This window comes from Pistacia vera, unplaced genomic scaffold (assembly GCF_008641045.1).
Source record: "Pistacia vera cultivar Batoury unplaced genomic scaffold, PisVer_v2 Contig427, whole genome shotgun sequence".
Taxonomy (NCBI): Eukaryota; Viridiplantae; Streptophyta; class Magnoliopsida; order Sapindales; family Anacardiaceae; genus Pistacia; species Pistacia vera.
In genome coordinates this window covers 180880-203589 of record NW_022196254.1, presented here as the reverse complement: position 1 = coordinate 203589, position 22710 = coordinate 180880, and the positions used below count along the sequence as shown (strand labels likewise).

The window sequence follows — 22710 nt, the reverse complement described above, 5'->3', positions numbered from 1 at the left end:
CGACTATTGGCGACGATTGGCAGTGCCTTGAATAGGTGGGGGTTTTTTTGTTAAAAACTTAAAATTTAAAATTTTTATTAATGAGGGTGTTCTTGTAAATTGGTTAAATAACAAGGGCATTATTGTCTTAAAATTTTATTAATAAGGGATAAAATTGTAACAAAAATAAGATTACTAAGTAATCTCAAAATACCTAAGAAAATGGTGATATTCAAGTTACCAGCTATATAACCCATAGTGATTACTATTGATATTGGAGGATTACCAAGATCTTATTTTACTTAATAATCAAATATAATAATGTAATATAAGATGAAATTGCTCCAATAATGGGAGATAACTCCCAACCAATCAAACCCCCCCAAAAAAAAATGTAATATCATATCATAACACTAATAATATGTTTTTTTAATGTTAAATTCAAAAAAGGGAGTTTCTGTGTTTTTGGCCTTACTGTAATATCTTATCATAACACTAATAAATAATATGTTTTTTCAATGTTAAATTCAAAAAAGGGGGATATTGTTTTTGGGCCTTATTAACTGAACTTAACTAAACAACGGAGGCTAGATGAGGAGGGGGGTTGAGTCGGACTTCTATTTGCTAGTTTGTTCTACGAAGTTTCTCCTTAAGCAAGTGTCAGGTGAGTTGGCGTTTCGACCATGACTCGGTCGACTCAGACTCATCAAGAAAAAGTTCAATTCTCAGGTGAGGCTTGCCAGTTGTAAATACATTGTGTTCCCTTTAACTTGACGATCATAATTTGATACAAGTAACGATATATTAATACCCTTTTGATATATATGAAAATTTAATCATCTGTAGTTTTAGTTTATCAGCTGAACAGCTCTAAATTAAGCTTTGTAGATGTCTGCTCTTTCGCTTTGTCACAGGGGTTCATCACCAGAGAGTTATAATACATAATAACGACGGTGAGAATCTTGTGGGTATCTTGCATGAAACGGGTTCAAAGGAGCTTGTTATTGTGTGCCACGGATTTCAATCCTCAAAGGTTGGTCATTTTTTTATTACCAGTGGGTGTCCATGTAGTACACAAATTTATCATATGCGCCTGTGAATATGATCTGAATTTTTAAAAATGCATACGTTCGCTTTAGAGAAGCAGTCTCTATATACATTTCGTGTACTTTGTGTTTGATTTTAACCCTTTGAAAGTCTGTTTATATCTTAATTTTCAATTTGCTTTTATAAATGATTCTTTAAAGGCCATTATGTAATTTTATCATCTTTTATTGAATCTGTGGCATGTCACTGTTTTTGTAGTATGCCCTTGTCATCTTCATTCATCTTTGTTCATGGTAAGCCAGTTCTTTTCAGTTCTAAACTTAGCCAAGATTATTTTTCTCTATAGGATCGTATCCCCATGGTGAGCATTGCAGCTGCCCTAGAGAGAAAAGGAATTAGTGCCTTCCGCTTTGACTTTGCGGGGAATGGGTAAGCTGATAGCACTAAAAGGAACCAGCTGTTTTAGGAACTTCAATTGGAATCCTAATGTATGGGTGTCTTCTTTTGAAGGACTTAAATTCAAGTTGAGAGGATCTATGTCAGTTTGTAAATTCAAATGATTTGTAATCTTCCAGCCACTAAATCATCCCTTTTCCCCATTTGCCTATGCCAGAATTCGTCTTCAGTCTCAAATAATTTGGAATAATGAAGAAATAACATTTCATATGAATTCTCTCTTATTTTTCTTATTGTAATTCCATTGTAATTTGTAAATATGCCCTAATTGTCTTATTCATTTTTTTGCTCTTTCATCGAATGATAAGCAGCTGTTTTCACTTGGCCTTCCAGGGAAAGTGAAGGGTCTTTTCAATATGGTAACTACCGCAGGGAAGCTGAGGATTTGCGTGCCGTAGTCCAACACTTTCGAAGGGAGGAACGTGCCATAACTGCAATTATTGGGCACAGCAAAGGTTTTCAATATACATCTCTGGCTCGATTCATAAATCAGATTAATAATTTGAAAAGACTGAGTGAATTATTTTAAGCCTGTCTAACATACAGGGAGATTTCAAGAAAAGACTTGAGTGAATTTTTTTAAGCCTGTCAAGCATATCGGAAGATTTTGAACACAACCTAGTTTAGTAATTTCACATTGCTGCAACTTTGTCTGACTACATATAAGGGCCAAAAATTGCAAAGCCATAGATTGATTGAAACTTTTTATTAACTGCATCATGCTTATGACCCGAATTTCTAGTTCTGGTGGGATATTTTTTGCTTTAAATTAATACCTAGTGTATGATCACAAAGATGTGTCTTTCTGTATAGACTAGCTTGTAGCCATCTCTTCTGCCTAGTATAATGGCTTTGGGCCATTATGAGTCGTCACACTGACTAGTCTGATTTATTTGTTATTTCTTCAAGTGTACCATATTGCTGAAAAAAGGTTACTGCAGGAGGAAATGTGGTGCTTTTATATGCTTCGAAGTATAACGACATATGTACAGTTGTCAATATTTCTGGCCGGTTTCATCTAGGGAGAGGCATGGAAGGTCGATTGGGTCAAGGATATTTACAAAGAATCAAGCAGAATGGATTCATTGATGTTAACAATAGAAGGGGTAAGCTATAACTGGTAAATATAGCACAAATTTGTCCTTAATGATAGTGTTTTTGTAATTTTGTCTTTTATTACTACAGGCCTGGTTCTTCCTTAATATTCTTTATTTTCCAATATTCTGGAAATTTCTTAATTAATTAAAATTTAACATCTTAAAAAGGATAAACAAGGGATTACATGTTTTTGGAAATTACAATGACCTTGTGTCACCAAGCAATTCTTAGGACTATCGTTACTGTGAATTGACCTGATAACCTTCTTTTTCTATTTGCAGGAAAGTTAAAGTATCGTGTGACTGAAGAAAGCTTAATGGACCGCCTAACCACTGATATTCTTGCAGCATGCCTGACAATTCACCAAGACTGCAGGTAAGAAAGTAATTCATCCTATAGTTACAATCTGTAATCTGTAATCATGTTATTGCGTGTCAATTGTGCATGCCCTGCTTGATTACATTGTTCATTTCACAATTTGTTCGAGAGTTCGAGAGATTTTAGGTAAAATCATTATTTTATCTTCTTTTTTCTTTTTTAACATATCTAGAGTAAGAAACTAGCTAGATATCCAAATGCTAGTTTCTTCTCAAGGGGCTTTTTCAAACTTTCCTGCTGAAGGTTTATTATCCACGTTAGAATTGCAAATTCTTATTCTGATTCTTCTGGGCATGCAAATCTGATATAGTTTTCGGTTAGATGTGAGTTGGAGTCAAATTCTTTTGTGAAAGTGTATACTGAATCTGGATTTTCTTCCGTATTCTCATTTTTATTAGTATTGGATCAGGATAGATATGTGTGTAATGCCATTCTCAATTTCAATAGTAATTGTTCAGCATCGATATGTTTGTGATGTCATCTTTGTTGAATTATATTTAGTCTTTCTTTCTGTTACAACTACTCATCCAGTATCCTATAGTGTTTGCATTTGAAATATTTATTCTTGTCATCTCATTAAGTTGTGTAAATTTTCTGAGTCAAGATCAAATTACTCCTATGTAAGAGTTGGCTATAATTACACCGGTTAATAACTTTTTATGTGATTCTTTAGTACCTGGAATTTCATGCTGAATATCACACCTATAAGATATTTATATTTTATTCCCTCCTTAAATGCATTTTCTTTTTTTCAAATATATTCATTTTGTGCACCCATCTTATGACATGGTTTTCCATCTCCTAATCAAACTTGAAATCTGTCGGGTGGGAAGAATATACTGATGATATAATCTGCTCTGATATTTCACGTTAACCAGTTTAAAAAAAAAAAACTACCATTTTGTTGATTATGATGCTGACTTAATACATATTGTATTGTTCCTGCTGTCATTTACAGGGTGTTGACAGTTCATGGATCCATGGATAGTATTGTACCTGTAGATGATGCTTTGGAGTTTGACAAGTTCATACCAAATCATAAACTACATATCATAAAAGGAGCTGATCATGAGTACACTTCTCATCAAGATGAGTTAGCTTCGGTTGTACTTGACTTTCTAAGGGTAAATAGTCGGGACAGCGACAAACCTAAAGAATTTTCATCTTGCGCGAAAGTTGTTAATATCATAAATTCAAAATATTGATAGTATGATAGTTCCCCTTCAGTGGCTGCAATTAATCTATCTATTCACTTGGGAAGTGGAGAAAATTGGGTTGAAAGCTATTAATCAAATAACCGGGATGTCAAATTCATCTATGCAATGGAAGTTGTTGACTGCTTGAATGGCAAAGCTTAATATTTTCAAGAACGTGGCTTGATGCTTCTCAATTGGAAACCCAATGAATATGCCATTCAAATGATCATAGGGATTGGAAATTGTACCATTACAATGTCATATGAAAGTTTCTAAGCTACTTTCTTAGAAAGAAGAAATTAGTCATGTTTTAGTTAAAGAGTTCACCTTTAATAATCAATTTGAATCTTCATTCTCATACTTAATAGTATTTTTCCTTCCCAACATCTTCTTTGTTGCCAAGGAAACTTGCATTATCAGTTTTTGTTTCTGTTTTTATCTGTTCTTCCAAAATCTATCAGTAAGAGAAAATGTGTATTATTTTTCTATGTTAAAAAAACTACAATCATAATTAGCATACGAGGCAAATCAGACACCAAACCGGCCTCCAGCTAAAATATGATATGAAAAAAAAAAAAATCAACTTATTACCTTATCTTGCTACGCACACTTCTGAGGAACTGAACGCATTTCAAGCTTTACATGTTATATGTGTCCTAGGCAAAGTTTTCAGTCAAATGACAATCAGAAACAAAATGCATTTTATCGTATAATTCATCTGAAAATAACAACCAACTTCAGATAAAATACTGTTCAACCGTTGGGTATGAAATATATCTATAAATTAATCTGTGTAGTATCATATAACAACATAAAAGTCCTATGCAGATTCCAGCCGTATATTCTGACAATGGAGATGTACGTTACTTGTACAGCTAAGTTGCCTTGTTTTGGGGCTGAACAGTACGTTTCTATGAATCCCTAGATTGCAGCTGACCAGTTACTGTTACAGACTACATATTTCAAAGACTGTAGCAATATCTGCCAAACAAAAAGAGATAAACAATAAGGTCACCACACTTTATTACTTCAAAACCTTCAATCCTCTTGACTTCATTAGGCTGCAACAGTCTTTGTCTTCGCCCCAATCTCTTTCCAAGAAACACTGGGCATTATCTGTTTTGAGTCAACACGGTCCTTGAACTGAATAGCAAAGTTGAGCAGTGAGTCAAGAAGAGAGTCTGAAAGAAGGTGTGGTTTGAGTCCCAACTCAATGAGTTTAGTGTGCTTTGCATTATAATAGTGCTCTTCTGCCTCTACCCTTGGGTTGGGCACAGATATGGTTTCCACATCAAGCCCAAGTTTCTCTCCTGCTTTTGTAACTAGGGCAGCAAGTTGATTGACAGAAAACTGCTCAGTGAACTGATTGAACACCCGAAATTCACCAGCTTTTGCTGGATTTGCAACGGCAAGTTCAACACACTGAACTGTATCTCTTATATCAAGGTAGCCCCTAGTCTGAAATTAAAATATAAGGGGTTAATAACAGAGAAAAGACAAGGTAGCCACAAACAGTTGTAATTAGCATCGCGAAGGAAAACTCAGGTACAGTTAAAAATAATAAGCAGAGAAATATGCAAGGTTTCCTCTCTTGCTTGGACGAAAAGTCTAGCAGATGACATGATATGGTGCAGTGATTCTATGGTATCACTGGATAAAGGATCATACCTGGCCCCCTTTTCCATACACAGTAAGTGGATGACCTACCGCAGCCTGAACACAAAACCGGTTCAATGCAGTCCCAAACACTGCATCATAATCTAGCCGATTGCAAAGCTCTTCATGCATCGCAGTCTCATCAGTTCTTACTCCATAAACAACTCCTTGATTAAGATCAGTGGCTCTGATTCCCCAGGCTTTGCAAGTGAAGGCTATATTATGTGAGTCATGAACCTTACTCAGATGGTAGAAAGAGCTTGCTTGCTTGGGATAAGGCAGAGTATCTGTTCTTCCATTATGAGTAATTGTTATATAACCCTCCTCAATGTCAATGTTTGGAGTACCATATTCTCCCATTGTCCCAAGCTTCACTAAATGACACTGCGCCCTGAATTCCTTAATGGCAAAGAGAACATTCAATGTTCCAATTACATTATTATTCTGAGTAAAGACAGCTCTTGACCTGTCAATCATTGAATAAGGGGCAGACCGCTGTTCCCCAAAATGGACAACAGAATCAGGTTCAAATGACTTGAAGGTTTCTGCTAAGAATTCAAAGTCACAAATGTCACCAATGTAGAGTTCAATAGTTTTCCCAGTAAGAGATTTCCAAACACGGAGCCGGTTGTGGATGGAGGTAATGGGAGTCAAGGAGTCAAGACCAAGTTGGTGGTCAAAGAGACGCCGGATGAGACTGTCAACAATAGCAACCTCATAACCTTTGTTGGAAAGGTGAAGGGCAGTGGCCCATCCGCAGTAGCCATCTCCACCAATAACCATGACCCGCTTTGGCTTGGCAGGATCATTGGAGGATTGATGCAAACCAGAGCGTGATTGGGTTGGGACTTCTTGTCTAATGGGGGTGGAGGTTGCGTAAACAGTGCAACTTCTTCGTGGTCCCTTTCCTGGCAGGACAACTCTATGGACTGGCGATTTGGAAATTTCCACAGTAAAAGAGGTAGGAAATGCAATTGGACCTTGGTTCAATGGTTGGAAGAAAGGTTTGCGCCAAGAAGGGATTTTCAAAGAGCATGAAGTTGAAAGCAATTGTGCCATATTACAGTCTAGTTCCAGTCAACAATTTGCACATAAACCTGCAAGTTATCAAAATGCTAAGCAAATTGAGTTTCAAGTTCTTGTAAACTATCACCAAAGAAATCAAATTTCACTTAAGGTATACAGTAAAAGCAGGTATAAAATGCATGCACAAGTGGATAGAACAAGTAGCGGTGGGCGAAAGAGATGGGAGAAAGAATAAATGTGAAATATTTCAGCAGAAATGTTTTTGCTCAGTAGATTCAAGAGCGAAAAACTCATCACAGGAGCGATTAGTAAGACCAGAAAACTGTAGATTACAATTAGTCTTCAAAAAGTAGTATTCTTTAAGATGCAGGACAATATGAAGTAATAGAGACAACAATTAAAGGACCATACCTCTCAAACAATGTCATGTAACACTTAATACTTGCTATTGACCGTCTTCTCACATTCATAAAACTCTTGACTTGTGTTAATAAAAATATCAATAACATAAATCTGTAAGAGGAAGCGATTGGAGAATAAACAACACCACCTAAAAGCGATGACAATGCTAATTTTGGATTTCCTCGGCTTGGGACATCAAAAAAAGCACCTAAACAGGATAGCTTAAGTTTAAATGACAAAACAACCATATAAATGGCACATACCCAGTGCATTCTTAAAATTGTTTATTCAACAAAACATTAAAATAAAATAGAGAAGCTAAAACAAGTAAAGGAAGGGTAGACAACATAAAGAAATAGTAAAACAGAGAGAATTGATTACCAAGACAAAAATGTATTGTAAGGTAGAATCCAGAATACAGTTTGTTGAAAATGGAGATGAATAGGACGAGTGAAGTGAAGGGGTTTTGGGTTTCTTGTTTAAAGGTAGAATCAAAAGAGAAAGAAGCAGGTATATTCGTTTTATCTGGGCATCTTTTGTCCACCACCGCAATATTGTCTTTAATTGGAACCGGACCATTGTAAAATGGATCAACCCAATCACCCACGACTTCTAACAAATTACATGGAACTGTGGTCTTGTGTAACCACCTGGTCCGATGTTAATAGGGATGGTTTAAGGCCTTAGGAGATTAGAGCATGAGATGTCTTTAACATTATAAGAATCAAGATTTCTATTAATATTTCCTCCTTTTCCTAAACTGAAGGCACAAAAGACCCAAATAACCAAAGCGTCAACCCTTGGCACAACCTTTCAGTTTTTCTTTCCAATACAAAAGTACAGAAACTTCAAGTTTTGAAAGGAAATAATGTTTATTATTTTCCCATCTTCATTGGCCAGCTTTAGATGTTTGTAATTAGTCCTTACAAGTTGACTAGAAAACAGAGATTGCTTCCCAGTTTTAATATGGTCGATTAAACCAAAGTATCGAGGCATTTTTTCCAAAGGTAGAGTTGATTTCATGATGTGATCATAAATATCACCGGTACAGATAAAACAAACATTTAATGAACCTTGATACAATCACTACACAACCCTTTACAAATCTGGTAAAAAGGGTAAGTAAAACTGGGTTTCAAAGTTACAGCCAAAACATGCCCATATGTAGTGTACCAAGTATGCTAAGAGAGGATTGAGAAAAACATCAGAAATATATTTGTATATGTAGTGTAGCAAGATACTATTGAATAAACTAATCAGATCAGAACAGTGAAGAGTTTTGACACTCCACTGATACAAAATTTTGTAAGCAAGTATCGGGTCTTCTTCAAAAACTATAGTAAGGTCATTCATCCAACTCAAAGAGAAGATTAGATGCTCCATTCGGCAGACTTCGGATTAGTTTATCAATTGGCTGTCATTTCAAAAAAAATGAACTGAGCTCCCTTAGGAAACTCTGACATCAAGCAGCCGCAACTTTTTTACCATCTTCAATGAAGTAAATAGCACTTTCAGGCACCTGAATTGGCACAGGAAAGATACAAAATTATCCCAGAGAAAGAGAAAAATTGATAGTGATTCAATAGCTTCTAGGCTAGAGAAGAATCGTTGTTAATAATGAGATGACATACTGTAAACAAACAAAATCAGCATCTACTTCAAATACAAAGCACAGTCAGAATAAAAAATCTGCTTCTAAACTCATTTAGTCGTTTTTACTAACTTAATTAAATTCTGACACAGCATTGTAGAATTTGAATATGTCAAATTTAATCATTATTTATAGTCAGGAAGGAGAATTTAACAAAAACCTATAGTCAGTTAAACAATTAAAATATTCTTTCACATCTGAATTAAAGATTAAGGGATGATTATATAAATACATATCACATCTCCTAACATAAATCATTTTTTGCCATTAGAAGGATAAAGAAAAGACCATTATCCTTTTGCAGCTTTGCTTACCCATTCATTAAAAGGATTCATTGACCCAAAAGGTGTGAAAGATTTACACGAAGCAAGAAAACTTTTTTAACTGTATAAGCAAGCACAATGTTTAGACTCTCAAGTGCCCCCCTAAATAGATGACACAGATCTCATTCTAGTGGCCACTAGGAATTGACCTGCCTCATCATCAAGTCATAGCTAAGATAGTTTTTAAGGCCTTTACTAAAAGACCTCAAGAGCAAATGATAAAACTTCATGCCAGCAAACCAAGAACTTAGGGTATAATGGTTTTATTTCTTTTGTCTTGTGCAAAATTAAGTTGGTTTTGGAGTGAGATATCCTTTGTGCTTAACGCTTAGATGTTCCTACCCCCATGTGTGACAGGATAAAAGGCAAAAAAGAGTTAAAGACATTAATATTTAAAAAAAAAAATGTTTAAAGAAATTACAGCTGGCCAGGTATCAGTAATGAATTCCACAATGTCGTATGATATGTCTCCTTGAACATCAATTTGCTCTTTCTCAGTTGGCCCCTAGAAGCAGCTGATCATCAGTACATTAAGAGAAAGCACAAATGCAAAAATGAAAAAGGCTGACTACAGATACTTATAATTTTTACAAACCTTAACAACTGACGCTCCTGTGGCAAACTTTTTCCCAAGCCTTTTAGAAGCATCACTAAGTTTAATACCTGATATAAAATATCTTCATCAGAAAATAATCTGAACTCCAAAAAATTAACTAATCAGTCAATGGAGCTCTTAACAGTAAGAGACCAACAAGGTAAAACCAGTATATGGCTTACCAAATAGGTCCAATCCCTTTACAATGGTGATACATTTCCGCTTGTTCCGTACAAGCTTTTCGATTACAACTTCTTGTTTGTCCTATTAAAAAAATGAAAAAGAATCGCGTTATTATCATGTTATTATCTTAGAGCTAAGCATCAATACCCTTAGATAGCAATGCCACAGATAAAATGCCAACAGTAAATAACTTTAATCAACAATGAAATAAAACTCTTCTGATGTCACAGAACATGTGGATAACTTCTACATTACTATAAGCCTTTTATGGTCACAAACATCAACGTTGTGAGATCAATATGCAGAATACTCTCATAATATGTTTCAATATTATTTATGTAAAACATCTCTCAAGTTTAGCAATACTCACATATGCAAAAGTAGAACTCTACCTGATCCACCTTACCACAGGCCACACCTACGCTCAATTCACACTCACAATATCATCAGATCACATTGGTTTCGGGGTATATATAAGTATTAGTCCCAATCCCAAATCCAACAAAGTTAGCATCCACTTGTGCTTTGACAAATTGACATTAGTTTCCATTAAATAGTATTAATACGATCAGAAGGTTCTTTGAGAAGAATACAACTTGAACGTAAAACATGGATTTTACTCTCAAATCAGTCAAATGTTTTGTCGTAAAAAACTTAGAAAACAGTACCAATATGTATATAATTTAAGCCAGATTACAGTAGAAAAACATGAAGTATGAGATTCTGTCCAGACAAAATTATAAACACACAACAATAGCCAACAACAATGCACTTGAAAACACATATAGAATACACTACCAAAGCCCGACTAATTGGAAATCCAACCACAATTTGACCTAACTCCATCTATTCATTAGAAACACTAGAACTAGACAGAAGCGGTAGCAAGATAGCAATATCTGCAGAAGCAAGATAAAAAATAATATAAAAATGAAAACTTACTTTGTTCTTTATTTTTCCACCTGGTAAACGTTTAACTTCTTCCTTAGACGATGACGTTTGCCCTGAAATTAGTCACTAATCAATAACCATAACTAACCATAAATAGAGCCATGTCACATTCTTCATTGCTGAAAAACAAAAACAAAACAAAACAAACCGACAAAGAAAAAAAAAAAGAGAGAGACAGATAGAGGGCTAACCTGAAGATAACCCAACTGATTGAAGCTGAGAGGAAACCTTATCAGCCTCCTTTTCATTTGTCTCTGCTAGCATAAAGCACATAATTAAAAAAAAAAAAAGTATATGGGATGGAAAATCACATGGGAAAGCTTTTGGTGCTACTGAAAGGTTTGTAGTTATTTACCTGTAAGAAGATGTGGGTATATTTGAGGAGCGTTTTTTATCAACCAAGGTTTGCACTTTTCAAAATCGGGACCGAATTCACAGTATTCCGCCGGAAGAGAACATACAGAGCAGTATAAAACTTGCACTGCTTCAGGTTTCTCCGCCATTCAAGCTTTTATCTTTCTAGTTTTCTGTGATCAACTAAACTTTTTGCTTCTATTTGACAGGGTTACGGAAATTGAATACCGAAAACTGTTTCCTGTGTTTTGCGTGATACTACCAGAGGGAATCCGGTTCTGTTCTTGGGAAAGTGATACAACTAGAGTGTTGCGTGATACAACTGAATGGGCCTTCCACGATCGAAATGTTGGGCTTTATTCTGTTATAGCCCAGATCTAGCTTAGGCCCATTATGGTGATTATAAAGCACAATATTTTAGAAAAAAAATTATTTTTATAAATTTAAAAATGTTTGTCAAAACCAATATAATTTATAAGAATATACATTTCAATTGATGTTTAAATGTTAAGAATATTTATTTAAATAAAAGCATATAAAATACAAAGAAAACATTTAGAATCTTTATATTATATGAAAAGCACTTTCAAAATTCAAATATAATTCATATCAGACACAGTTCTTTTTAAGGTCCTTTTAAAAAGGAAAAAAGATGCACCAATGAATCTTAAATTTGGTGGGGGCCATCCATCATATATAATGATAAAAAGGAACAATAAAGTTGATAAGTGATGAAAGAAAAGGCCATGTGAAATTAGATATTTTTGGTATTAACAGAATAAAATATAGCATATTCCAGGTGGCATATTCTGGCGCTATATGATGAGATTAGTTTATTCAAGCTGGCAATAAAGTTTTAAACAATACGATGAATTAGTGCTTCTACTTCCCATTAAGCGCAAACAGACCACGCTGCTTTTGGTCTCAGCAGAACTTCCATTCAACAAGCAATGGGGCAATAGCCAAATTGAAAGAGAAGATAAGTAAACTAACGATTTCATATCCTTTGGTTTGAAGAACTATCACCAGACAATGGACAAAGATTTCTACATCTATATTCCAGTCTTAGAGTAGACCAAAAAGCTAAATTTCCGCCAACGATGATCTCCTAATTCTCATCCTGTTTTATTTCCATTTATGCAATTAACAACACATCTTATGTTTTTATCTTGAACAAATCTGAAAAATATATATCTTTCGCAAGTTTTAATTAACAAAATAATATCTAGAAAAATATTAAAAAAAGAAGTCACAATTAGATAGAGACTCTTGGATATATTATTTGAGATTCTGAGTTTGAACCCTTCTTCAAATACTAATAAGGATAACCCTTCAAACTCTTACTCAATCGTTAGTTTTAAAATTTTAAAATATTAATTAAGATGTATGTAAATTAATATATATATATATATAATGTAAATTTGGGTGTTATTATTGGCATTTCTTACCCGTTTGGCTGAGGAAGATTCGTTTTTCGATTGCAAATGCTAAACTGTGTGGCCCTTATTAAAATTGCTTTGCTGTGTAATACCCCACCCCACACCCCACTCTCTTTACCTTATATCACGGCCCTGACCAACTAACCACGAATAAGATTACACTCAAAACACTTGCTCTTACTTATTCTCACCAAAGAGACAACGCTACTCTCATTCTCTCAGGCCATTGTTATTTCAATTTTCAAATACAAAGCTAGAGAGAGAGAGAGAGAGAGAGAGAGAGAGAGAGAGAGAGAGAGAGAGAAAAGGGTGCTCCGTTCTCAGATCTCTCTTTCTTTCACATTCTTGATTCAATGGCTGATTCAAGGAAGTACGTCTCTGAAGAAGACCTCAAGACTCACAACAAGCCTGGCGATCTCTGGATCTCAATACAAGGCAAGATCTATGATGTTTCTCAATGGAGCAAAGATCACCCTGGTGGTGCGCTTCCACTGCTCAGTCTTGCAGGTCAAGATGTTACTGACGCTTTTGTTGCTTACCATCCAGGCACTGCCTGGCAATATCTTGACAACTTCTTTACTGGTTATTATCTTAAGGATTACTCAGTCTCAGAGGCTTCCAAAGATTATAGAAAACTTGTGACTGAGTTTTCAAAAATGGGATTGTTTGAAAAGAATGGACATGTTGTGCTATATACACTTTGTTCTGTGGCAATGCTGTTTGTTGTCAGTGTTTATGGTGTTTTGTGCTCTGAAAGTACATGGGTGCATCTATGTTCTGGTGGGTTAATGGGATTTTTGTGGATTCAAAGTGGGTGGATTGGACATGATTCTGGTCATTACAAGATCACAAAAAGTCCGAGATTCAATCGTTTCGTGCAGGTTTTAACCGGGAATTGCCTTGCAGGGATTAGTATTGAGTGGTGGAAACGGAACCACAATGCCCATCACATTGCCTGTAATAGTCTCGACTTCGATCCAGATCTTCAGCACATGCCTTTTTTTGCGGTATCTTCAAAATTGTTCAACTCAATTTGGTCATGTTTTTATGATAGGAAGATGAATTTTGATTCTGCTACAAGATTCTTGATTAGTTACCAGCATTGGACATTTTATCCTGTCATGTGTTTGGCGAGAATCAATCTGTTTGCACAATCATTTTTATTGTTGTTTTCTAAGAGGAAGGTGCTCTATCGGCGTCAGGAATTTTTTGGGCTTCTTGTGTTTTGGATTTGGTATCCCCTGCTAGTTTCCTGCTTACCAAATTGGGGGGAGAGAATAATGTTTGTTGTTGCTAGTTTTTCTGTTACTGGAATTCAACATGTTCAGTTCTGTTTGAATCATTTCTCGTCCAGGGTATATGTTGGTCCACCTCGTGCAAATGATTGGTTCGGAAAGCAAACTAGCGGCACACTTAATATAAGTTGCCCGTCTTGGATGGACTGGTTTCATGGTGGATTACAGTTTCAGATTGAGCACCATTTGTTTCCTCGATTGCCTCGATGCCATCTTAGGAAAATTTCACCCTTTGTTATGGAGCTGTGCAAAAAGCATAATTTGCCATATGATATTGCCTCATTCTGGAAGGCCAATGCAATGACGATAGACACTCTTCGGGCTGCAGCCTTGCAGGCTCGCGACTTCTCCAATCCTGTTCCAAAGAATCTGGTGTGGGAAGCTGTTAACACGCATGGATGATTGGAAATCTAGTGAAGCTTTCAGTGGTTGCTGCTGCAGTTATTTGTACCATTTTGATGTGAAGTGGGTCTGATAACTTCATTTTGATTGATATCTGAGGGTGGTCATTCTTGGTGTCAGTGAAAGAATAAGATCATCATTGCTTGGAGGCTTCAATTATTATTTATTAGAGCTGCATTTCAATGGGATGAGCTCATGCTTTTCGTGGATTATATTTTCAAATGCTTTACACTGATTACCTGATGAGCTGATCTAGTGGGTTCTGCCTCCTGTTTGTGCTCAATAATACAGGTAAGGAATTAGTGTTTGGTTGTGATAGTTTAGTGTGTCATTATAAGGCATTGTATCTTTCTTCATATATTCACTTGAGCATGTTTGTTATTTCGTTGTTGTCAAAACCAATGGATGTAACATTTTATGTAATAGATAATTTCAGCTTTGCTGTTTACTTGTTTTTAAGAATGTTGTTGTTAAAGGGGAGGTGGAGGTGGTCAACTTATCATAGATTTTGACCATCTTCTGCATCTGTTTCTGTGTTTAGTCACTTAGCACATCTAATCATACAGTGAAGTTTCAATTTTCCTGTGGGGGTATTTGAGCTTTGAAATTAATAATGCAGGCGAATGTTGGGTTCCAGATTAGTTTTCCCATTTTGATGATGATTCAGTCACTGTATTTAAACATGGCACAATTGGATTGCCAAACAGAACAGATGGATGGCCCTTATAAATAAGAAATATCCAAAGAAAAAAAAAAACTTGAAGATTCTCAAAAAATTAAAAATTGAAACTTCTGGTGAAGGTGTTTATAAGAGTTAAGTTTCTAGATACAACTCAAAATCTAAATGTTAACCCTTCATAAAATTATATCTGAAAATTTACAAATGAAAAAGTTAGTTTCTTCTTCTTTGGAAACAAACAAGAATTCCTCACAGCACCATAAAATATGAGGGATCCTAAGGGAGATGGACACCAAACTTGTGCTTCATGTTGTCACAGAAGACGTCCCTGCCACCCAGATTGCCTGTTCGCTCTTTATTTCCCTGCTAATCAACGAAAGACGTATGAGAGGGTCATCAAACCGTATCCTTTCTCTAAACTAAAAGAAGCAATGTCGAAGACGATACCTGAAAGTGAAAGATCTGATTCTGTGAAGTCTTTCAAATTCGATGCTTATATGCGTGCACGCTATCCTGTCAATGGCTATCGTCGTATTGTAAATGAGCTTCAAAGACGTTGTAGTGATGCTGAAGTGGAGCTTAACTACGTAAAGCAGCAGATTCAAGATATGGGACTGGAATTGTAGGTCAAGACGGTATCATGCCAATGAATCAGCCTGCCAATGAGTATGTAATGGTGCTGGATTTTTTTGTCCCAGATTTTCAAGAATCAGCATCCGAATACGTATGATTATAATGCTGTGTCTTCCAAGAATTTCTCGAATTGATCACAACCATTGCCTTCATCCGTGCATGGTGATCTCGGTCAGGGCATCATTAGCGTCCAACCATGGAATCAGAATCAGCCACAACAATTCTCTAAATCTGGTGGGACCTGGCCTAGTAATGTAGGTCTAGCCGTCAAGGCACCGAACCATTTTGTTGGAATCATCCTCTTAATCTGGATGGGTATGGTGCCCCTGCTCCGTCTTCCCAAACTAAGTCACAATCAGAGACAACAGCTCTCTTTATCGGATGAGACGCTGCCATTATATTTGAATCAGAGTCCTAATGCGTACGGTGCTGCCGCTTTCGAAACTCCCCAAGAACAACTCTTTTTGTCGAATGAAAGTGCAACGCAGACATTTTGTTTTCATCAACATCCCAATGCATACAGTGCTAGATCTTTTCAAACTCCTCAGAATCAGACACAACACCTGTCTTCATCAGCTGGAGGTGAAGATATATATTAAACTATTTCTTGGGGATTTTCATCAAACAGAGGCGCGCCGCCCATATAGTTTCTACTCTACAACTATATTGATCCAATGATGTTAATTAGGGTTTCTGTAAATTGTTTTTCTTCATTTTCTAATATCTTTTATTTTTTTTCTCAGATACAAGAATGTACGCGATAGAATAAATTCAGCAGGAACACGATCATAACGATGCAGAGCTTCAGTCCAGATTGGTAAGGAATAATGCAGTTTCATCTTCAGTGACATCTTAAAACTATTAAAGAAAAATAGGGAAGATCATCAAATTGCAGTGAATTGATCAAATTTCTTATCAGAATTTGTTGAGTGGATATGCATGAAACTACTGGGTAGTCTGGGTTGAGCAGTTTTTCCACAACGTGCACCTATTCTAGTCTAATTAGTTCATCACTTGCTTCAATTTCTAAACTGATAATGAAAAAAAAAAAAAAAAATTCTTATCCTATTCTGTGTTTCCTTTCGATATTGTTGTTGCTAAGCTCAATTTAGCCATTGGAGGAATCTATGAGCGCATTTCAAACTTCGCCCTCAGCCTTATCATGTGGCCTTTGAATAGGGAGAGTCTCCCTCCCGCGCACTTCTTTTTTTTCAATCCCTGTTTCCAAATGGTCCATGGAATGGATGAAATACGTAATCTCCCAACAAATTACGCCAATCAGGCTTAATTAAGTTGTCATGTATGTTTGCCCCTGTTAATCTGTTCGGAGGAGAGTTGAGACAGTGCTTTGCAAGTAGAAAAGCCAAAACTCTGACAGCCACGTAAAAGATTTGAATGAAACATGAAAGTGTCAATTCATTGATTAGGATGCGCCCCAAAACAGAACAAATGTGTATACCTCAAGGCAAGAGCCATACCAGCAGCCAGCTCACTGATAACATCTCGGTGGAAAAATTGCCTCCTCTTGAGCACATATGTTGTGATGTAACAGAAGGGCAATTACCCTGCATCATCTGCATGCCCTCATTTGTCAATTCATCCACACGCATTAATGCTACATATGATCAAATATTATGTTTATAATTTTTAAAAGAAAAAATTCAGTTAACCAGTTTGAAGACCTTCTCAATGCATTTAATTCTGAATGCTATAATAATATATATAGAACTATATAATAGACATCCATAGTATTACATCTCTTGGATTCACTCACCCTGTCGATAAATTTATTGAAATCACTGCTGATGGGATAATCTACTCTATATGAGGGAGTAGTACCTCCCAAGCAATTGAGAGAGAGAGAGAGAGAGGAAGGAGAGTTGCGATAAATCTTTTATGCCTCTTTTATTATCATCAAGCAATATAAATAACCTTAAAAATGTAAAGTCTTAATAATCCAACTAATGCCCAAAATAAAGGAGAATAACATCAATCACCCAAAACTAATGACAATAACATAAAATAACTCTACTGCTCAACGCCCCATGCGATAATCCTTCGTCCATGCAGGAGCTTTGCCGAGCCCTTGCAGGATATCTTCCTGCATCTCCATCCTCCACAGCCACTCCTCCAGCTGGGTTCCTATCAACTGCCCTCAATTTCATTGCTATCTAGTGAAGTTAATTAACGACGGTTTCAGACAGAGAAGGGGAAGAATCCGAAGAAAGATTATTCATGAATGAATTCCCGCCATCAATTGAACCTTTTGTCCTAATATCTTCAATTATCCTATGCACCAAACTCATCTTGGGACGATTTCTTGGTAATGGAGCTAAGCAGAGCAGAGCAAGCTGCAAGAGAGCCCGCATTTCCTCCTCCATCTCTTTGTCTCTTATTAACTCGAAATCAAACACCTCCCATGAATCCTCTTCTGCAGCCGCCCTTTGCGCCCACAACACTATACTCGATTCTCCATCTCCCGTCGCCATTTTCCCAGTCAACATCTCCAACAATACCACCCCAAAGCTATAAACATCACATTTCTGCGTATATTTTCTTTGGCTCCAGTTGCTGCTGTTGTTAGGCTTCACCTCTGGGGCTTTATAGGCATTGTTTATTAAAAGGGGTGAAGGCAAAAGTTGGTGGACACTAATGTCAGAAATACATGCATTGCCCAGCCGATCAACGACAATATTAGATGATGAGAGATGCCCATGAAAAAGCTTGATTTTGTCGTAACCATGAAGAAAAGCTAGGCCTTTTGCAGAATCAGAAGCTAGTTTTAACCTTGTAGTCCAATCTAATGGAGTCCTTCCCGGTCCTCTATCTCCTATCATCAATATACATGTGAAAATTAATTTATCAGTATAAACGTGCAAGCATTTATAATAAAGTTAATTAATATAAAATGTATAAAAAAATCTTAAAAATGAATGAGGTCCAGCGGATACCATGCAAGAGAGACTGCAGGCTTCCGTTTGGTAGAAAATCATAGACCAGAAGTAATTCTTCCTTGGCGTTAAAATATGCTCTGAGGTTCACAATATTACAGTGTCTCAACCCACCAATCACACTAAGCCACTCATCAACCTCCTTCTTCTTCTTCCTTTCTCTCATCCTCTTGACAACCACCACATCACCACCCTCCATCACAACCTTATAAGTGGTCCCCACACACCCTTTTCCTAACAATTCGGCTGATGCTTTTAACAAATCGCCAACCTTCGTAAAACCCTTATGACACCCCTCAAACACCACCATTTCATCTTCTTCTTCACCACCGTATTTGCCGTTACGGTTGTGGTGGGTCCCATGCTTCATCTGCATTTCGTTGTGGGGTCCACCACCCCAACGGTTTCTTTTTCTCTTGTAACAACACCACGTGATTGTCACGACGGCAGCTACGATCGCCACCACGTCGAATAGAACGATTACCAACACTATTATAGCTCTCAATCTCCTTGAGCTTGATCGTAGTGGCACAGACTCTGCCGGCCGATTTGAGCAATTCGATGCCAAAGGCCGACCGCAGAGATTTTCGTTCCCGCCGAATGAACTCATCGGAAAACTTGACATCCACGACGGAATCTCACCGGACAGTTTGTTCTTTGAAACATTAAAATCCAAAAGCGATAGAGAACTTGAGTTAGCTGAGTCGAGAGTTCCGGTGAAGGAATTTTCCTCGAGCCGCAGAGTCAACAAAGTCGGCAAGCGAGTCAACTCGCTCATCGGGATTTCACCGGTGAAAAGATTGTACGACAAATCAAGTCTATGGAGGCGGCGGATATTGGATACTCCGGAAGGGAATATGCCGCGGAATTGGTTGTGAGAGAGGTAGATGTTCTTTATATGAGGCCATGAAGAAAGGTTCAAGTTTGAGGAACAAAAGGAATTATTCTTGAGGCTGAGGAGTCTGAGATGAGTGAGTTGGTTGAGTGGCTGAACCGAACCAGTGAGGTTTAAATTCTCCAGAACAAGTTTAGTGACTCGGTTAGTGGCGGGGTTGCAGGTGACACCGAACCATGAGTCAGAACAGGGTTGAGTTGAATTGAGCCAGGAAGAAAGAGAGCTGTTAGGGTCAGATAAGGAGGCTTTGAAGGATAGTAAAGCATTAAAATCAGAGTTGGATAGTGAAAGAGAACAGAAGCAGAAAAAGAAGATGAAGAAGTAAAGAGATGAAATGAAATGATGGGATGCGAGCATTTCTTTCTTCCTCTTTATTTTCTCAGGAAAGAAGAAGAAAATGAGGAAAGGCAATACTAAGTTTAAGTGGTGAGTAGCCGTTGGGTAATTGATACTGAAGTCTGAAGGGAAGGCCGTTAGGTACACGTGGCAATTAATTATGTAATATGTGTAACGTGTTTTGGGAGCGTTGGTGTACGCGCTAATGAATCATGTTACTTGTTAAGCACGAGATGTCAGTGGTGGTTATTTTTCTTTGCTGTACATGAAAACGATTAATAAAGTGTTTAATGTTACGAAAACCGGACCGGACCATCGTCAACCAACATTCTTTTTGGTTCAAGTTCTCAATTTTATTATTCATCTAAATCATTAATCTTATCATCGGCAAATGAGGGACTATTAAGTTCTTGAGTTAGAAGAGTTTTGTAAAGTGGTAGAGATAGGTGGTTCGAGGGATGGTGTTGGATTGAATTTTAGATGCTAGAATCAGTCGAAATTTGACCGAAAAAATCAACCTAATATGCGAGTCATGGCCGACGAACGGAGGGTTATCAACCATCGAGGTTAGATGGGTTTTATAGAATGAAGGCCAATTGTTCAGGTGGTGGTGTTGGATTGAATTTTTGACGCCAGAATCAGCCGAAATTTGGTTAAAAAATCAACACAATCACAACGATGTTCGCGAGTCACAACCAGCGAATGAGGGGTTATTAAGTTCCTAGGTTAGAGAGATTTTGTAGAGTGGATGACGATGGTTCAGGTGATAGTGTTGAATTAAATTTTGGCTATCGAAATCAGCCAGAATTTGATCGAAAAAGTCAAAACTCAAACAGATCGCAAATGTGTATTTGCTAAATTTCAAAGATGCAAGGATTGAAATATTTTTCAAAGATGTTTTTACGAGATTTCAAATTTTTTAGACCATCAATTTAATCGGTCAAATTGGTTAAACCGTGAATCGGGCCTAAATAGTGGAAGGTTTTAGTTTGTTTAGGCAGTAAGCAAAGCATGGAGACGGAGGATGGGCGGGGTATGAGGACAAAAGAAGAAGAAGAAGACTAGGTTGATGGGGACGTTAATGGTGAAGGGGTCCATAGATTTTGATGAATGTCGTAACACTGTTAGCTAATGAACAACTAAGAGTAAGAGGGTTCCAGTAAGAATTGAAGGAGACAACCTGTCAAAGTGATAGTAACATTATCCAATTCCGATACTGCAAGCTAAGCATTTCCTAAGTTTTTGACTTCCGATTCTCTAACGATTTACCAAACCACACATGGACCTTCAATTTTACACTGCATTTGCATCAAATATCAACACTTCTTCAACAACTTTACCGGTAGATTTAGAGACAGAGACATTTCCAATATTATATAAAATTTCAATGAAATAATTTTTTTAACACTTGAGATTTGAGAATATGAAATATGAAAGTAGAGCCTTTCTTAATTAACAAGGAACAGGTGTTGAATGATTATGTATAGACAAAATACGGATGGAATGGTGTGGAAGCCAGCCCAGCTTGACTTCCGACCTAAGTTTAGAAATTAGTAACAAATAACACTTGATAAGTGGATTCTTTTCAAGCATATACTACGCATAAATATGATTTAAATTTCATTTAATTTAATGTTGGTGTTGGTACAAAATTTTGCACCAACCAGTGAGATCCGATCAACCTTGCCAGGATCGGAATTGATGTGTGTATGATTAATGATAATCAGCGATGAATATGAATGAAATGAATTAAAAATAAATAGATTTTTAAAGTGGTTTAACAAGTTAGAATTTGAGCCTACTTCCACTGTTATTTTATTATTTTTGAGCGCTAACAAAGAACAGTATAATTCATATTAAAATTTGCTTAAAACAATTGTCCAGCCTCCCAGAAAACAAATTATGATGGGTTTATATAACATTCATTTACATGATAGAGTTTACCTTAGTTGGAATCTAAATCAATCTAAATATCTTCCTTCCAAATTGAGCAAATCTAAATATATTTTCTCCTAATAGAGAATTATCCTCTCCGGATTGACGCACAACAGTTGGATAATATTTTATATATATTAACCAAGGTCTATTTAAACTTGTGGATTTTCTTATACATTGTGGGTGCAGTTAGAAAAGTGGGTAGAGCGCTTCGGCAATTGGCAACCCATTTGTAGTGATGAAATGACCAATAATTGTATAGGGATCAGATCACCCACTCAAATGGTAAAGTCAGCCATTTCTCAAAAATATATCGGTTGAGAGAGTTATGGTAGATTTATTACAGAAATAAATAATGAAGAGGAAATAACAATTTATTAGGTGAGTGAAGGTGAAGCACATGAAATTGAGAAAGAAAAGGTTATATGAAGTCCAACGAAAGAAAAGAATGCGGCCCATGGGCCACAATCATGAGGTGATGAGATTTTTTACTTGAAAGCAAAGCCTCACCGAAATACCCAGAACCGTCATTCATCAAGTATTTGACATGTGTAACAAAATTATCAAATAAAATTACATCAAAGTAATGATGAGATTAAGCATTTGCATTTAATTAATAAATGAAGGAGTGGAAGTCGGTGTAAAGACTCTGACAAAATTCCAACTGCCCCTGTCTAAGCAGACCAAGAAGACACGGAAACCACGTGCACCCGAATTTAACTCCACTTCCTTTCACATCAGATCCCATCCATCCACTTTCATTTATAGTAAACCACATGTTCCCACCCAAAGGTATAGCGAAATGACAAATTCCCACCCCGATTTCATAAATTCTAGATTAGCACCCTAC

At 36.6% G+C, this 22710-nt stretch overlaps 5 protein-coding genes across 6 annotated transcripts; 2 read left to right on the top strand and 3 right to left on the bottom strand.

Moving 5' to 3' along the window:
• The first annotated feature begins 662 nt into the window (after positions 1 to 662).
• On the top strand, positions 663 to 4496 carry LOC116143182. The gene is made up of 7 exons (XM_031428612.1): positions 663 to 724; positions 868 to 1012; positions 1373 to 1455; positions 1816 to 1937; positions 2424 to 2588; positions 2862 to 2955; positions 3917 to 4496. Exons 1-7 carry the CDS (start codon positions 663 to 665, stop codon positions 4161 to 4163), a joined length of 918 nt encoding a protein of 305 aa, XP_031284472.1. The 3' UTR covers positions 4164 to 4496.
• Positions 4497 to 4890: 394 nt separating this feature from the next.
• LOC116143275 (UDP-sulfoquinovose synthase, chloroplastic) lies at positions 4891 to 7753 on the bottom strand. 2 transcript variants are annotated; one of them, XM_031428733.1, is made up of 3 exons: positions 7620 to 7753; positions 5823 to 6907; positions 4891 to 5612 (listed from the first exon to the last, which is right to left on the bottom strand). In XM_031428733.1, exons 2-3 carry the CDS (start codon positions 6867 to 6869, stop codon positions 5211 to 5213), a joined length of 1449 nt encoding a protein of 482 aa, XP_031284593.1. In that variant the 5' UTR covers positions 6870 to 6907; positions 7620 to 7753; the 3' UTR covers positions 4891 to 5210. The 2 variants fall into 2 exon arrangements, with proteins under 2 accessions (XP_031284593.1, XP_031284594.1); XM_031428734.1 differs by lacking the exon at positions 7620 to 7753 and adding an exon at positions 7248 to 7577.
• Positions 7754 to 8245: 492 nt separating this feature from the next.
• Positions 8246 to 11556, bottom strand: LOC116143253 (translation machinery-associated protein 22). Its single transcript, XM_031428706.1, has 7 exons — positions 11297 to 11556; positions 11133 to 11195; positions 10933 to 10994; positions 9990 to 10071; positions 9808 to 9875; positions 9634 to 9717; positions 8246 to 8757 (listed from the first exon to the last, which is right to left on the bottom strand). The coding sequence occupies exons 1-7, from the start codon at positions 11442 to 11444 to the stop codon at positions 8701 to 8703; spliced, it is 564 nt and encodes a 187-aa protein (XP_031284566.1). The 5' UTR covers positions 11445 to 11556; the 3' UTR covers positions 8246 to 8700.
• Positions 11557 to 12901: 1345 nt separating this feature from the next.
• LOC116143292 (acyl-lipid (9-3)-desaturase-like) lies at positions 12902 to 14879 on the top strand. Its single transcript, XM_031428755.1, has one exon. The coding sequence runs from the start codon at positions 13088 to 13090 to the stop codon at positions 14429 to 14431; it is 1344 nt and encodes a 447-aa protein (XP_031284615.1). The 5' UTR covers positions 12902 to 13087; the 3' UTR covers positions 14432 to 14879.
• Positions 14880 to 17417: 2538 nt separating this feature from the next.
• On the bottom strand, positions 17418 to 19960 carry LOC116143232 (probable leucine-rich repeat receptor-like protein kinase At1g68400). Its single transcript, XM_031428684.1, has 2 exons — positions 18695 to 19960; positions 17418 to 18573 (listed from the first exon to the last, which is right to left on the bottom strand). Exons 1-2 carry the CDS (start codon positions 19944 to 19946, stop codon positions 17924 to 17926), a joined length of 1902 nt encoding a protein of 633 aa, XP_031284544.1. The 5' UTR covers positions 19947 to 19960; the 3' UTR covers positions 17418 to 17923.
• Positions 19961 to 22710: the final 2750 nt, after the last annotated feature.